The 14,450-nt window shown below is 40.5% G+C and overlaps 1 protein-coding gene across 2 annotated transcripts in view; it reads left to right on the forward strand.

Annotated features, from left to right (window-relative positions):
* RTN1 (reticulon 1) overlaps positions 1 to 12,053 on the forward strand; it is a 192,747-nt gene extending 180,694 nt beyond the window's left edge. For both annotated transcript variants that reach the window (XM_012785680.2, XM_012785682.2), the window contains 6 exons: positions 2,880 to 3,087; positions 4,986 to 5,124; positions 6,625 to 6,694; positions 7,222 to 7,268; positions 7,354 to 7,412; positions 11,575 to 12,053. In XM_012785680.2, coding sequence (XP_012641134.2) covers positions 2,880 to 3,087; positions 4,986 to 5,124; positions 6,625 to 6,694; positions 7,222 to 7,268; positions 7,354 to 7,412; positions 11,575 to 11,617 — 566 coding nt within the window. In that variant the 3' untranslated portion in view covers positions 11,618 to 12,053. The remainder of the gene's footprint in view (positions 1 to 2,879; positions 3,088 to 4,985; positions 5,125 to 6,624; positions 6,695 to 7,221; positions 7,269 to 7,353; positions 7,413 to 11,574) is intronic.
* Positions 12,054 to 14,450: the final 2,397 nt, after the last annotated feature.

A 14,450-nucleotide genomic window follows, 5' to 3' on the forward strand; every position in this document is an offset into this window, starting at 1 on the left:
GTTTGATCCTGCTTCTCCTAGTAACTAGTCAAGATACAAGTTTCTTAACTTTTGGCTTCCCCACCTGTTATATACCTACCTAATGGAGTCTATTTTGAGGTTTAAATGTGATAATATATGCAAGTTCTTTGGGCATTTCAGAATTTATGTAAATAAATAATTTTGTCACAAAGTACCCAGAATCAACAACTCATTGTTTTAAGATAACAATTCTTTTTTAACCTCCTAATTAGAAACCTCCTGTAATCTTAGCAAGTTGATTAAAAGACCTGCTAAGAATGACTATACACCAAACTCATGTTACTAACTTAATGCTTTCTGCCCAGTTTCTTCAAGGAAAGCGTGGACCTGGTGCCTTTGAACCTTCTTTGGCTTTTTGAACAGGTATTTTGGTGGCCAGAGATGTAGAAGTCTTTTCTAGAGGGTGTACCATTTTTAACAGGTAGAAAGCAATTAGTTCAGCAGGGATTTACTTGAAAATAGCAAATTCCATCTCCTTTGTGTCTGCAAACTACCTGCAGGTTCTCCCAGACCCTTACATATCTCACAGGTGAGGGAACCACCTTCCCTAGCACTAAGGAGTACCCCCTTTAGGACAAATCACGCTGTCCTATAATGTATCATTTCCAAATGTGTCTGCCGTGTGAGTCTGTGAACATCATAGCACAGATTATAATTTATCTCTTCACTTTTTATTTGTGTGTTTGTTCTTTACAATTCATTTATTTTTATATCCCTGCCACCTAGCACAAAGCGTGGCACTTATTTCCTGCTCAATAAATAATAAATGAACAAATGTGGAAACGGTAACACTTCAAACAATGGTGATGTCTTGGTCTCCTTTTATTACCCATCAGCCCTCCCTTGCATAAAAAGGGAATACTGAAGGCCCCACAGTCCCAAAGACCTTTAGCCACACTGGTCTAGACTAGGCCTAGGAACACTCGATTTGTTTTCTCCAATCAACTCAACTCCAGGAGGAACCAGGCCTCTGTGGAGACCCCTTCTTCTCCCACTTCTACCAAGTACCCTCAAGGTCCCAGGGGTTTATTGCAGGTCATGTCCCCCAAAAGACAACTCTTGTGCACCTGAAAAAGATTACATTTCGGTGCTCTGTTCTCAAGAAACTATTCTAAAAGGAAAATTATTTGAACTCTTTCAAATTTTGATGTTAAGGATAAGCAAATCTTTAACGCATTATTCTATTCTGGTATCTTTGCATTAAAAAAAAAAGACGATAATTTTTGAGGCTAAAAAAGGGTTAAGCCAAAAGAATAAGTTTATAATGGTCAGTCAAGGTGACTAAGATTGGAGCAAAGAAAAGAGGGAGGCTTTAGAGCAGCAGTGATTTGCCCCCGTTGCCCCTGGAAACCTAGGACCAGCCTTACTCAAAAGAAAAAAAAAAGTCTTTGTTTCACCCCCAAAACATGGTTGTGAGCCTCTCCTCTACTTCCTGTATTGCAGAAGCGTCGTAGGAGCAAGGGAACAAATTTTCCCAACAAAATGGCTGCCTACTGGAATTTTTCTGAGTTACTGTCGTTGGTGGACCAGGTGGTGGTGGTGGGTGGGGAGTGGATTCTCTCTCCAGTTTCAGATTGCTGGGGGTCTCCTCAGCCTGTTATAAAAGAGCCTTTCCACCTTTAAGCTTTACTCTCCAGGCAGCCTGAGGTAAGTTTGTTGGGGAGGAAGGACCTCCCTAGCCTTGAATTGTCACAGGGTATGTGACTTTTTCAATAGTGTCCTTTCAGTATTACACGCCTGTGTTTGATGGGAACAGCTCCCTGCTGTCTCAAACTGGTCACTTCAGTTTCCTTTGAGCAAATGACTGGAATCTAATTCTATAAACCCTAGGTGTCCCCAGGTATATTGTACATGCTGCTGGCAGTGTGAGCCCCCACCACTTACATTTGGTTGTGAGATGGGATTTTTGTATCTTATTCTCTCTGAAAATTGATTGATGTAACATTCTATAAAAACCATTTGTTACTTGCCTAATTGGAGAATGAATTTGCACAGATCCTTCAGCAAGACTCCTATGTTTTTTTCATATCCTGGTAACTGGAATATTTGAATATTTCCATTTTGTATTATATTTGAAGCACCATGGCTTTATTCTTTGAGCTTTTTTTGTTTCTAAGTTGAAAGAGGGGAATAACTGAATGATAGATGGGATGTAGATTTTAAAGCTTGCATTTTGGATTTTTAAATTACAGAATGTAAGCAAACAAATCACATTGTACAAAATGGTTTCCTCCAAATGTCAGCTCCAGGTTTCTTGACCCAGCCACTGTCCCCTCGGTTTTGCTGTTGTCCTGGAGGCAGGCCATAGGTTTGTCCGGGTGGGCATGATATTGGCTGGGGTCTCTCAGGCCTTCCTCTGTGCTTCCAAAGACACCACTTCTCCAGGACCTCTGTTTTCATTGTCACTGCCCCTGTCCCTGGGCTCTTCCCCTAACAGCCTCTATTTCAACAACAGGAGCATTTGTATGACTGCTGTGTGCATCTACAGGCTACCATTGAAACATGAAATTGTCGGCAAGGCATCAGATGCACACTTCATCAGTGCATTCTCCAAAAGAGGAGAATAAGTGCTTTGCAGAGTCCTCTGTATTTTCAAAGTCACATAAGTCAGGCCACTATGTAGATGGTGTAGCCCACAGAGCTATATCCAACAGAGATGCGGTCTCTGGAAATTCAACAGTGTTTTCTTATCTGTGAATTCGAACAGTCCTCGAGATGGAAAAGATTCTTCCCAACTGCAATGGAATGACAGGAAGTGCCCTGGGCCTGGGTTAGGAATCCAGATGCCAGGTGAGAAGGCGCAGCAGCTCTCGGGCGCTGCCAGAGTTCAGCGCTGTGTTTTGTTTTCCTCCCCGCAGCTATCGACTTGCTGTACTGGCGGGACATCAAGCAGACGGGCATAGTGTTTGGGAGCTTCCTGCTGCTGCTCTTCTCCCTGACACAGTTCAGCGTGGTGAGCGTTGTGGCCTACCTGGCCCTTGCTGCGCTCTCAGCCACCATCAGTTTCCGCATCTACAAGTCTGTTTTACAAGCTGTGCAGAAAACCGACGAGGGCCACCCTTTCAAGTGAGTGCCCGGCCCCACTAGCCCTCGCCCCACCCTGTCCCTGGGCTCTTCCCCTAACAGCCTCTATTTCAGCTCACAGAGGCACCTGGGTTCTGTTTCTCTGAGACCAGACAGACCTCTTAGAGTCTCCCCTAACACCCCGTCTTGGAATAGCTAACACTTCTGGTGAATGTCCGAAACAAATTCAGTTATGCTTATTCTAGCACCTGTTTCCTTATTGAGTTTTTATAATTTAATTGCTATTACTGGTAACCATAATCCTTTATATGTGTACAATGTTTTATAATTTAAAGAGTGTTTCAACAATTAACTTAATCCTCTCAACTTTATGAGCAAGGCAGGACAGGCATCTTAACCCCCACTTACAGAAGGGAAAACTGAGGTTCCCCGAAGTAAAGTGACATGCCCAAGGTTAAGTGGCCAGTAAATAGCAGAGTCAGTACTAGGGTGTTGAGGTTTTTATTTCCATTTTTATTTCCATTCTCTGGAAGTTTAACACCAAAAGGCCAGCCTTCTGGAGGGGTGCAAGGTTCATGAACAGTCTTACCATGTGCCCACCTCTGCATTTTTTTATACCAGGGAAAGCTGATTAGAATGTACATTGAAGAGGAGGAAATGTGAAAACAAAAGGGCAATCTACTAACTCAGAGGATATATGAAATGTGGCAGAGGGAGGTGTTGGCATTGCCAGCTGCTATAACAAAATACCATAGACTAGGTGGCTTATAAACAGCAGAAATTTATTCCTCACAGTTCCTCAGGCTGGGAAGTACAAGATCAGGGTGCCAGCATGGTCGGTTCTCGTGAAGGCCCTCTCCTGGGTTGCAGACTGCCGACTTCGCACTGGGGGAAGGAGTGAAGAGGCTCCCTTGGGCCCCTTTATGAAGGCATTAGTCCCATTTGTGAGGGCTCTGCCCCCGTGATCTAATCACCCCCAAGGCCCCACCTTCTAATACCATCATCTTGGGGATTAGGATTTCAACATACGAACATCAAGGAACACAAACATTTAGTCCATAACACTCCCTAAAACTTGAGCCAAATGCTGCTTTACTCTTTTCATTTCAATTCCTCAAATTAGATCAGCACTTCGAAAACACTAGGAGGATCCTCTAGGTAAGATAATAGGTGCTTTCTTAAAGCAGAGGAGTGTAAGAAAAGGAGAGAGGAAGGAGGGCCTTCTGTAAGAGCTTGGCCAAGAAGGAGGCAGCTTATGCTTATGCAATATTCATATATATTTATATTTTATAGTTTGTATATTTGTATTTTATATACAAATATATTGTATTTTATATAATTTACCTACCCAAGAGTTAAATTTAACCATTGAACAAATGAAAATATCATTACTAAAAATACCATGCAATAGGACCAGTGAGTGTTTTATGTTTTAATACGGCAAAGGTCACTTGCATTTTCAGTGTTCTGTAGATAAACCGGAAAGTAAACTCCAGAATTTAAACATGAATTCTTAGTGTTTTGATGAGGAACAATAATTGGCAGCTAGAATTTTTAAATATCTCAACTACTTAAAAAAAGACAATCCATCTCCATGCAGTCATATATGGAGAACCCAGCAAATGAGCTGATTTCACGCTGATTTTTCTCTGGTCCCAGCCGATTTCTCTGAATCATCAGCTCACTCTACAATGTCTTCTGTCTTTGGTAGACAGAAATGATCACAACATATCACCGAGAATCATGGTTTCTGCATCCCCCAGTGCAGCGGAAGCGGGTGTGTATGGAGCCGTGCAGCCCACTGGCTGGCACAGCCCCCAGAGAGGACCCGGCCATCGTCCTCAGAGTGAGGGAAGGAACACTCCGCTGTTACTGGGGTGCGGCAGCCTGTGTCCTGCTTCCCTCTGATGGAATTCTCTGTGGGGATGGTCTGTTGACAGGGCCTACTTGGAGCTTGAGATCACCCTTTCTCAGGAGCAGATTCAGAAGTACACGGACTGCCTGCAGTTCTACGTGAACAGCACCCTTAAAGAACTGAGGAGGCTCTTCCTTGTCCAGGACCTGGTGGACTCCTTAAAAGTACGATTGCTTAAGCTGTTCACTTTACAGTCTTGAGTTTTGTTTTCCCTAAGGGTATAATGTTATAATCTGCCGCATGATGGAGAATAAAAAGCAAGTGCTATATATATTCTGGAGTCAGACCTCCGGTTGTATAGTACCCTGGAGCTCAGCCAGTCTAATCCCTCATTTTACAGAAGATGAAACTGTGGCTCAGAGAAGTTAAGTCACTTGTCAGAGGTTGCCCAGTGAATCACTGGCAGAGCTGGGATCAAACCCAGGCACACAGCTTCTGGTGCTATAATTTTTACAACACACCAGATTTTCTCTCGGTAAACCATTTTCAGTTCCTCAGCACATTGCAGCGTATTCCTGAAATTCCATTTCCTGAAATTAATTTTAAAATAAAAATCAAGTATAGGGAATGTGAAAAACATCTCTGCTTTTTCACTGAAGGGAACTCTGGGTGCTGCTAATAGTAAGACCCCCTAATGTCCTTACAGTTTCAGCTCCAAGGCCAGCTGTCTGAGGCCAGCCATGGTGTGCCTGGCCCAATGCTTGGTGAGGATCTAGATGCCCTGGTTTCATTCCTGGTGCTCTCACTGAATTCACTGGGTTTCCTTGAACAAGCTGCTTTGGCCTCTCTCTGACTTAATGTAAAATCAATCAGCCATGATTGGGCAAGGCTATAAGCAGAGTCAGGGGAAGCCCGGGCAAGGTCGTTGTAAGTTTTCTATCATCCAGAGCACCCTGTACACACCCTGGCAGGGACCTTACACAGGGGCTTCCTGGTAACTGTTCAGGAAGAGCAGAAGGAAAAGTGAGAGATGTGGTCTTGACCATCAAATGCTTTGCTGGAACGATGATTTACCCATAATGACCAAAGAGAGTTAGCAGGGAGATCACAGTTACCTTAGTGCGTTTTAAAGTAATGCTTGTATTTGTGACGTAAAAATTGTGGGCTAGAACATGAGTGGGCAGACTGGTCTGGGAGGGGCCAGAAAGTGAGCACTTTCAGCGTTGAGAGCCATGTGCTGTGTTACACCCACTCAGCTTTGCCAGCAGAGCACAAAAGCAGCGAAAGACAACATGGAAATGAAGGACTCTGACTGTGCTAGTAAAACTACTGATGAACGCTGAAAACTGGATTTCATATCATCTCACATATCACAAATGTTTATTCCCATTTTTATTTTATTTGACCGTTTAAAAATGTAAAAACCATTCCCAACTCATGGGCCCAAACCAAAACAGGTTAGAGCCATAGTTTGCTGACCCCTGGCTTAGAGCCCGTTATGTCACTGAGTCCCTCAAATCTTATAACAAAACGATCTAAAGGGTCCCAAGAGAACTAAAGTCTGGGTCCTCGTTCAGTGACTGTGTGGCAGGCTCCAAACGCCTTTCACGTCCTATTGAAATCATGATGTATTTTGCCTCAAATTCTAATCTAAGAAAAAGTCAATGAGATGAGATTCTTATCTGTCAGGTTTTGAGGGCTCTGATAATCCTTTCCTTCTGCAGTTTGCAGTCCTGATGTGGCTCCTGACGTACGTTGGCGCCCTCTTCAACGGCCTGACCCTGCTGCTCATGGGTAAGGACAGACGAGGGTTTGTCGTGTCTCCCTTCACACGCGCAGCGGGCATGAGGCTGTTAGCTTTTAGTTTGCCTTGTTAGATTCCCAGGAACGAATGATAGATATCCCTGAGTGTAGAGCATTTCCTTTATCATGATAGCCCAATTAAATGTACAATATATATTATACAGTAATAATGAATTTTTAAGTCTGAAGAGTTTTTTTTTTTCCTTCAATCACAACTGTTTGGGGGGGGCTGGCTTCTAATATATTAATATACCTGTTTGCAGTGGCAGCTATGGATGGAGATCCATTTTCATCTTGGGAGGGCACAGTCTACCCTTACTCTGGAAATAATGACATAATTGTAAAGGGCTCAGCATCCTTTTGTGTTCCATATGAACTGCCCTGTCATCTTTCATCTAGAATGCTGGTTATTCCAAACAACACTATCATGGCATATAAATATTATATAAAAATGTGTCTATAAGCTTATTCTTATTGATGACTCAGAATTTTAATACTGCATTTGTTTTTCATCCCAGCTGTGGTTTCAATGTTTACTCTACCTGTAGTGTATGTTAAGCACCAGGTAAGTTCTGTGCGATGACAAATATTCACATTAAATTTTGATCTCGTGATCTTTGGATGTGCTCATCATTTCTTTCTCTCTGTAGGCACAGGTTGACCAATATCTGGGACTTGTGAGGACTCACATAAATGCTGTTGTGGCAAAGTAAGTTCCATAGTGCAATTCATAAAAAGGAAAGAGACTGTCTAAACAAGCTTTTGAGTGGATTAGGTAGGGGTAATAAGAAGACAGTAAAATAATAAATTGATTTATGATCATTTACTTAATTGAGTCATATATTCACTCCCTTCTAGATTATATTATTTTAGAAAATAAGTATAAATTTTAAAACTCTCAAATAAAACCCAGTGGTTCATTTCAGGTTTCCTAAAGAATGAATGAGTTTTTTTAATGAATGAATAATACTAAGCTCTACCTGAGGACTGGCCCATGCCCAAGAATCAGATGGGATGGAAGAAAGAAGGAATCCTGGTTCAGAAAAGTAAAACTAACAGTTTAGTTGAAATAAAAACAATTAACTTAACAAACATTTTCAACCTTAAACAATGAATAGCACTAACTTTTTAAGCCGTTGAAATTATCTTTAAAACTTTAAAATACATAAAGTATTTGTTACCTAAATATTTTAAATTATACCATTTTAACCTGATAAGTGTGTGTGATTGTTTGTTTAGTTAACACCATTGCTTTTTAAACCTTAGTCTTAAACAGTACTTTATGAACTACCTTATGTATTAGGAAATAAATGATTTCAGTTTTACATATCCATAGCTAACAGGGTCATTAAGCTTGGTAGTTTTCCCTAATTCTTGCATTGTATTTTTGGGTATGTCATCATCTACAATGATAGTTTTCACTATTATTCAAGATTTTGTTTTCATCAAAAGCTGACCATAATCTTCAACTACAAACACATGTCACCAAAGGAGTCAACCTGTCCGCAGAAACTCCAGCTAGTGATTGGATAATTATGTGGCTGGCCCGAGGTGATGGTCAGATTCAAAGGAAGGCATTTTAAATACTCAAAGATATAGAGTAACAAAATAAATAAGAAAGGACAACCAATTTAAATTAGCACTCCTCTGCTATAATATTATGTATCATCTGCTTCAATTTTCTCCTGAAGTTTATAAATTTTGTCTTTTACTGAGTATGTGTACTGTTTACATTCTTCCTCTTAATGTCATTAGGAACTCACAGAATTCTATGTTGAATTTAGATCTATAACAGATCTACAACACATTTCAAAATGCCTGAAATTATCAGCTTGTATTTAAGTATAACCAATACCTAATGAAATCAACAAATTAAAGATACAATAATCATTATTTTGTATTAAGAAGGGGCAGCAGAGCATAGTGTAAGACTTGGTAGTACCCAAACCTGGGGAACTATTTTAAAAATACTAATTCCAAGACTCTACACAGACCTAAACAATAAGAATTTCTAGGATTGGTGACCTGGAATTTATACTTTAATGAACTCCCTAGGTGACTTTTTGGTAAAGAACACCAGAATAGGAGTTTGAAAACTAGAAGAGAGACATTCTAGACTAAGTTATCCAATACTGAATATGGGGATCTTGACAAATCACATGTATTAAGTCTTTTATTTGTTTTGTTGGTTGGTTGGGTTCAAAAAGCAGAGTACCTGTTATGTTCTAGATACTTGATGTAACAGGCATAGAGAGTATAAAGATAAATGAAATAATCCCAGCCCTTGAAGAGCTTTCAGCCTGTTGGTACAGACGAAATTGTAAAAAAATAACTATAAGATCGTATGATAGCTACAGAAGAGCTGTGCAAAAGAAATAACTATAAGATGGTATAATAACTACAGCAGCATTGTACAAAAGACTAAAGTCAGGGAGATGAGGAAACAGTTGTTCCTTCCTGGAGGGGTAAAGGGAAAGCCACTGAGATAAGGTGGCATTTGACCTGGTCCCTGAAGAATGGGTAAACATGCATCAGGTGGATGATGAGGAGAAAGACATTGCAAGAGGAAGAGATAATATAAGCAGAGACAGAGAAGCATGAAAATGTCAGGACATGTTCAGAAAGCAGTGAGTCAGGCAGTGTGTCTAAAGCTTAAATGAGTGGAAAGATCAACTAGAAAGAACATAGAAAGAAAGGCTAAGGCAGGTGGTGAATGCTCCAGGGAGTTTTGACTCAGACCCAACAGGAATGGCTAGCCCTTTATGTTTTTAAGCAGGGGATGATATAATCAGAATCCTGTTTTATGAAGATCACTATGACAGTCTACAGAGAGAACTGGAGAGATGTGGCAATCAGCTAGGAGGCTGTCACAACTCAAGCAAAGTGATAAGGACATGGGCCAGTTAAAATGGAGGGAAAAGAGAGATGGCAGAGAATATAACATACATACAGTGTCATTGTTAAATTACAATTGGAGATAAAGACAGTGAAAAGGAATAGAAAGAAAACATGTTAACCATGAGAACTAATATGGTTTCTATAACTGATCTTTACTCACGAGTTGGCTGTGAGCTTCCTGGTAGGTAGAACAAAAAGTGAGACTGGGTAAGTTCATGGTTCTTATTGTAAGAAAACAGGAAACAGCAGTCCTTTAAAAGAACCTGTTTTGCCTGGCACTAAATTTTGAAGGAAATTTCTTGGCAGGTTCTTATCTCTAAGGCCTCTTCAACCTCTGAAATTCTGATTCCATGTTAAAATAATTCCAGCAATGAACATACACCATTTTAGTGGAACAGTTAAGAACATGATCTTTGGAATCAGATTAACTAATCTGAGTCCATTTCTGGCATTTTTAGCTATATGAGGTCATCATGTTATTTGACCCTATGAGCGTATTTCTATATCTGTAAATCAGGAATGTTAATACTTTCCCCATAAGGTTGTTGGTGATTAAATGACATAATGTCTGTAAAGTATTCTTACTTGGACATAGGAAACACTCAATATTAAACAGCATCAGCAGCAGCAGCATCATCATCATCCTATTACTACTTAGAGATCAGTGCAGGGGGATATGGAGGACAGTCCCAGACTGGGCCAGGATGCCCAAGTGCCACTTGATCCTCCACATGGAGTGACCCTGTCCAGGTCAGTTGACCTTTGTTTGTTTGTCTCCATCTTCCAGCTCTAAAATGAGAGTTAATAATACCTTATAACAATTCTTAAAGTTTTGAAAATGAGGAAAAAGGGATTCAAATTATAAAAGGCAAAATAAAATCAAGTATAACCAATACCTAATGAAATCAAGAATAAAATAATCATTATTTTGTATTAGGAAGTGACAGCAGAACATAGTGTAAGACTTGGTAGTATCCAAACCTGGGGAACTGGTTTCAAAATACTAATTCCAAGACTCCACACAGACCTAAACAATAAGAATTTGTTTATTGTTATTGTAGAGGGAATTAAAGCTTTATGTGAAACCGTAATAAGAAATCTGCTTTAAGTGAATACAGCTCCCTATGTCCAGGCTACCTTCTGGGGTGCTAAAATAGCCTGTGACCTTACCTAGAACCTCCCTTCGTGATCTCTGATAAATCTCAGAGAATGAAGTACATCCCCAAAACTGAAATTGGACAGGAGCTCTCCTGATTTTCGAATAAAGAATAGATTCTAGAAATGATCATTTGATGAATTAAAGGCCTAATTTCAAGCAAAGATCTAGAATGAATTAGTAAAATTGTAGGTACTCAAAATAGATAGTTACATATATGTTCAATCAACCGAGGGATCATGTGGACTGCTCTGGTCAGCGAGTGTTCTTATTTCAGTGAGGTACTCAACAAGTCTTCCTAGCGTCCTTGTGGAGAAACATGGAGATGTATGGACTAGGACCCAGGATTCTTGACTCCAGTTCTGGGTAACTTGACTACTCCCAGAGTGAACATAGGTTCCTTTGCCTGGCACCATCCCTGGTTATGCTAATGTTCCTGGCATAGTTAGTGATAGCGCCCTCTTTCTCTTTCAGAAGTTTTCTAGATTGGGCGGTAAATGATCACCCTAACTATATCACAGCTTCTGTAATCCTAAAATGTCGACATGTTCAGCTACCTAGAAAGTTATAATTTAAAGAATGTGGCTTTCTTCCAATTTTCTTTTTTTGCTTTTTTTTTATTATTCAATTTTCACTTCTTTCTTATTGCTTTATAGAAAAGTGTTTATAGACACATATATGTAGAAATTATAATATCTTCTGGAATATTAAACTATTTGTTCACTTAGCTAATTAAAGCAACAACACATAATGAATACATAAAATGATTGCATGAATAACACTTGTGAATTACTACCTTTTGATATTGTCTTTTTAGGATTCAGGCTAAAATCCCAGGAGCTAAAAGGCACGCTGAGTAAATCAATGTCCCACCGGGGACTGGACACAAACAGGAATGTCTGGAGTGGTAACAGCTCTTCTTATTCGTTACTGCAAATTGATTGTTTTTCCCCCCAGTACCATAATCTTAGAGAAAAACTTTCAAACAGCTGTTTTTAGGCTGTTCCTGTACTCTTAGGATATTTGAGTCACTTGTGTCAAGCACTAAAGTATAGAAAAAAGTGTGTTAGATGTGGTTTTTAATTTTGTGTTGCTCAAAAAAAGTGCATGATGGTGAGAGCCCAAGTTATCTTTCCTTCTTCCGTGTTCTTCTCCTCTCTGCAATGCTCTGTAGCTTCTAACGTCCCCCGTGGCTAGGCTTTTCCCGCTGAGTGCACTGATGCAATAGTGGAAATTGCTTATATGTCCTTGGGTTGCTGGTTGGATTAATCTTTAATAACAATATATAGAATCGTAGACTGATGTTTTAGCATTTTTTCCAACACACACAACGTAAAAATAAAAATCGTTGACCGTACTTATGGTGATCAGTTTTGTATAACTTAAAATAATTAAATAAATGAATAAACCCAAAACAAACACACGCAGTACTTTTGTTGTATGGGATTGGTGGGCTGATTTACATGTATGGTAACTAAAAAGTACCAGCATGTTAACTTTATTACGATTTGTATTCCTTTCTCTGTAGTTCCTAACGGACTCAATTATGGACTGGATATTTGCACTTATGTACTTGATACTGAATGCATAAATAAATGTTACTAAATGTAGAAAGTTCTTCCTCTCTTCTCATGCATGGTCTTACTGGAAAACACAAGAGCTCTAAGAGACAAAGTCACTTGACATTTTGGGAGGGCTGAGACCAAGTGCCTGCCTTATTTCTGTCTCCAGGACTACAGGGTAAAACTCCAACTTGGCTTATGGCTTCTTGGGGTTATTAATAGAAAACTGAAGAGTAGTAGCTGGAGAACATTCTTCATACTGTACTCTGTTGGGGAGGAAACAGTCATTTTAAATAGTTTTTTTTAAAAAAAACTTGAAAATGACATAAATCCTTACATAAACTTTTTATAGCAATATGGATCACAACACTGGCATAAAACAATTGTAATTGCTATGAACTCAGTCTTTTGGTAATTATTTATTGAGCACAGAATGTGTGCCAAGCACTAACAATAGTACTGTGAATAAGAGAAATGACAGTTACTACCCTCACCATGCTAAGGCTTCTAACGATTGCTCGTTGCTTTTTATAGAAGTTCAATTGCATATTCCCTGCTAGAATGGAAAGTCAAAGATGAAGAAGTAGCAGTGAATGAGAGGAATAGCAGTGGGAGAAAAAAGGAATAATTACTTATAAAAAGCTCCTTTTGGCCAGTTTTACAGTTGGGTTCAAGGAGTATTTATGGAGTTATCCTTCTGTGCAAAGTGGTGTGAAGGCCACAAGGACAACTGGACATTGTGTCCACATCCAAGAAACTCCCACCTTGGTGGGGGGTGGAGGGAGAGGGCAGGCAGCTATATGGAAATGCTGACTAAACAAAAGATAGCATGAAATAAGAGCTGTCTTACAAGGATTGAGCAACAGAGAAGGATTCTCAGGGAGGTGAATTTTGGGGCTGGTAACGATGATTCTTGAGTAAACTCCAGGCTTATAAAATGATAGGTATGGACATAGATTTTTTTTAACAAATGAAACATGGGGCACATAATATCCTGCTTCTACTGGAAGCCTCAACCAAGATGATGGAAATAAAGTGAGACCGAGTGAACACATAAGAAGAGGACCAGAAGTAGAGCCCCTGGAAAGCCCAGAGTGAGTGAGGTGATTCTGAAAGCTGTGAACAGCAGAAAATTCTTACAGCCGATGAATGAGTTAAGCATGTAGGAGGTGGGTAGATGAAAAAGCTGCACTATGTCTCATGTATCAGTTCAAGAATAAAGGAAGTAGAGCCGGACATGGTGGCACATGCCTGTAGTCCCAGCTACTCGGGAGGCTGAGGCAGGAGGATCGCTTGAGCCCAGGAGTTTGAGGTTGTTGTGAGCTAGGCTGACGCCACGGCACTCTAACCTAGGCAACAGAGTGAGACTCTGCCTCAAAAAAAGAATAAAGGAAGTAGGATAGTTTAAATATCCTCTGCTCTTTCCTCACCCATATTATTTTCCTAGGGTTGCTCTAAGAGAGTTCCAAAAACTAGGTTACTTGAAACAGCAGAAATTTATTCCCTCACGGTTCTGGATGATAGAAGTCCAAATGTAAGGTGCCAGCAAGCTGTGCTCTCTGTGATGGCTCTTGGGAATAGGCCTTCCTTGCCTCTGCTAGATTCTGGTGTTTGCCAATCAATCATCCTTGGTGTTCCTGGGCTTATAGGTGCCCCACTCCAGTCCTGTGGCTGTCTCCTCCCTACGTGTCTTCAAAATGTCTGCCCTCGGTGTCCACATTTCCCTTTTGAGTGAGGACACCAGTCACTGGATGAGGGTCCACCCTAATGACCCCACTCTAACTTGATTACCTCTGTAGAGACCCTGCAGCCAAGTAAGGTCACATTCTGAGGAATGGGGGTTTGGAATTTCAACTTACCTGTTAAGGGGGACAAAATTCAACTCATAACCCCACCCCAGGGCTCACACTGGCCCTTGCACTACGGTAAAGACTTTCCATCTGGTATAGATCCCAGACCTGTTTCTTCACGTTTCTTCCTGGAAGGAATTGGCGCAGAGAAGCAGTGGAACAACTTTCCACCTCGCCCACATGCCCTTGGAGGGTGCCCAATTGCTGGGCCTTGCTTCGCTGCTGCTGTGGGGTTCCGGCAGTCACCACGTTGTCCTTGAGTAGGGCAGCTCTGAGCATCT

Source organism: Microcebus murinus, chromosome 6 (genome assembly GCF_040939455.1).
Source record: "Microcebus murinus isolate Inina chromosome 6, M.murinus_Inina_mat1.0, whole genome shotgun sequence".
NCBI lineage: Eukaryota > Metazoa > Chordata > Mammalia > Primates > Cheirogaleidae > Microcebus > Microcebus murinus.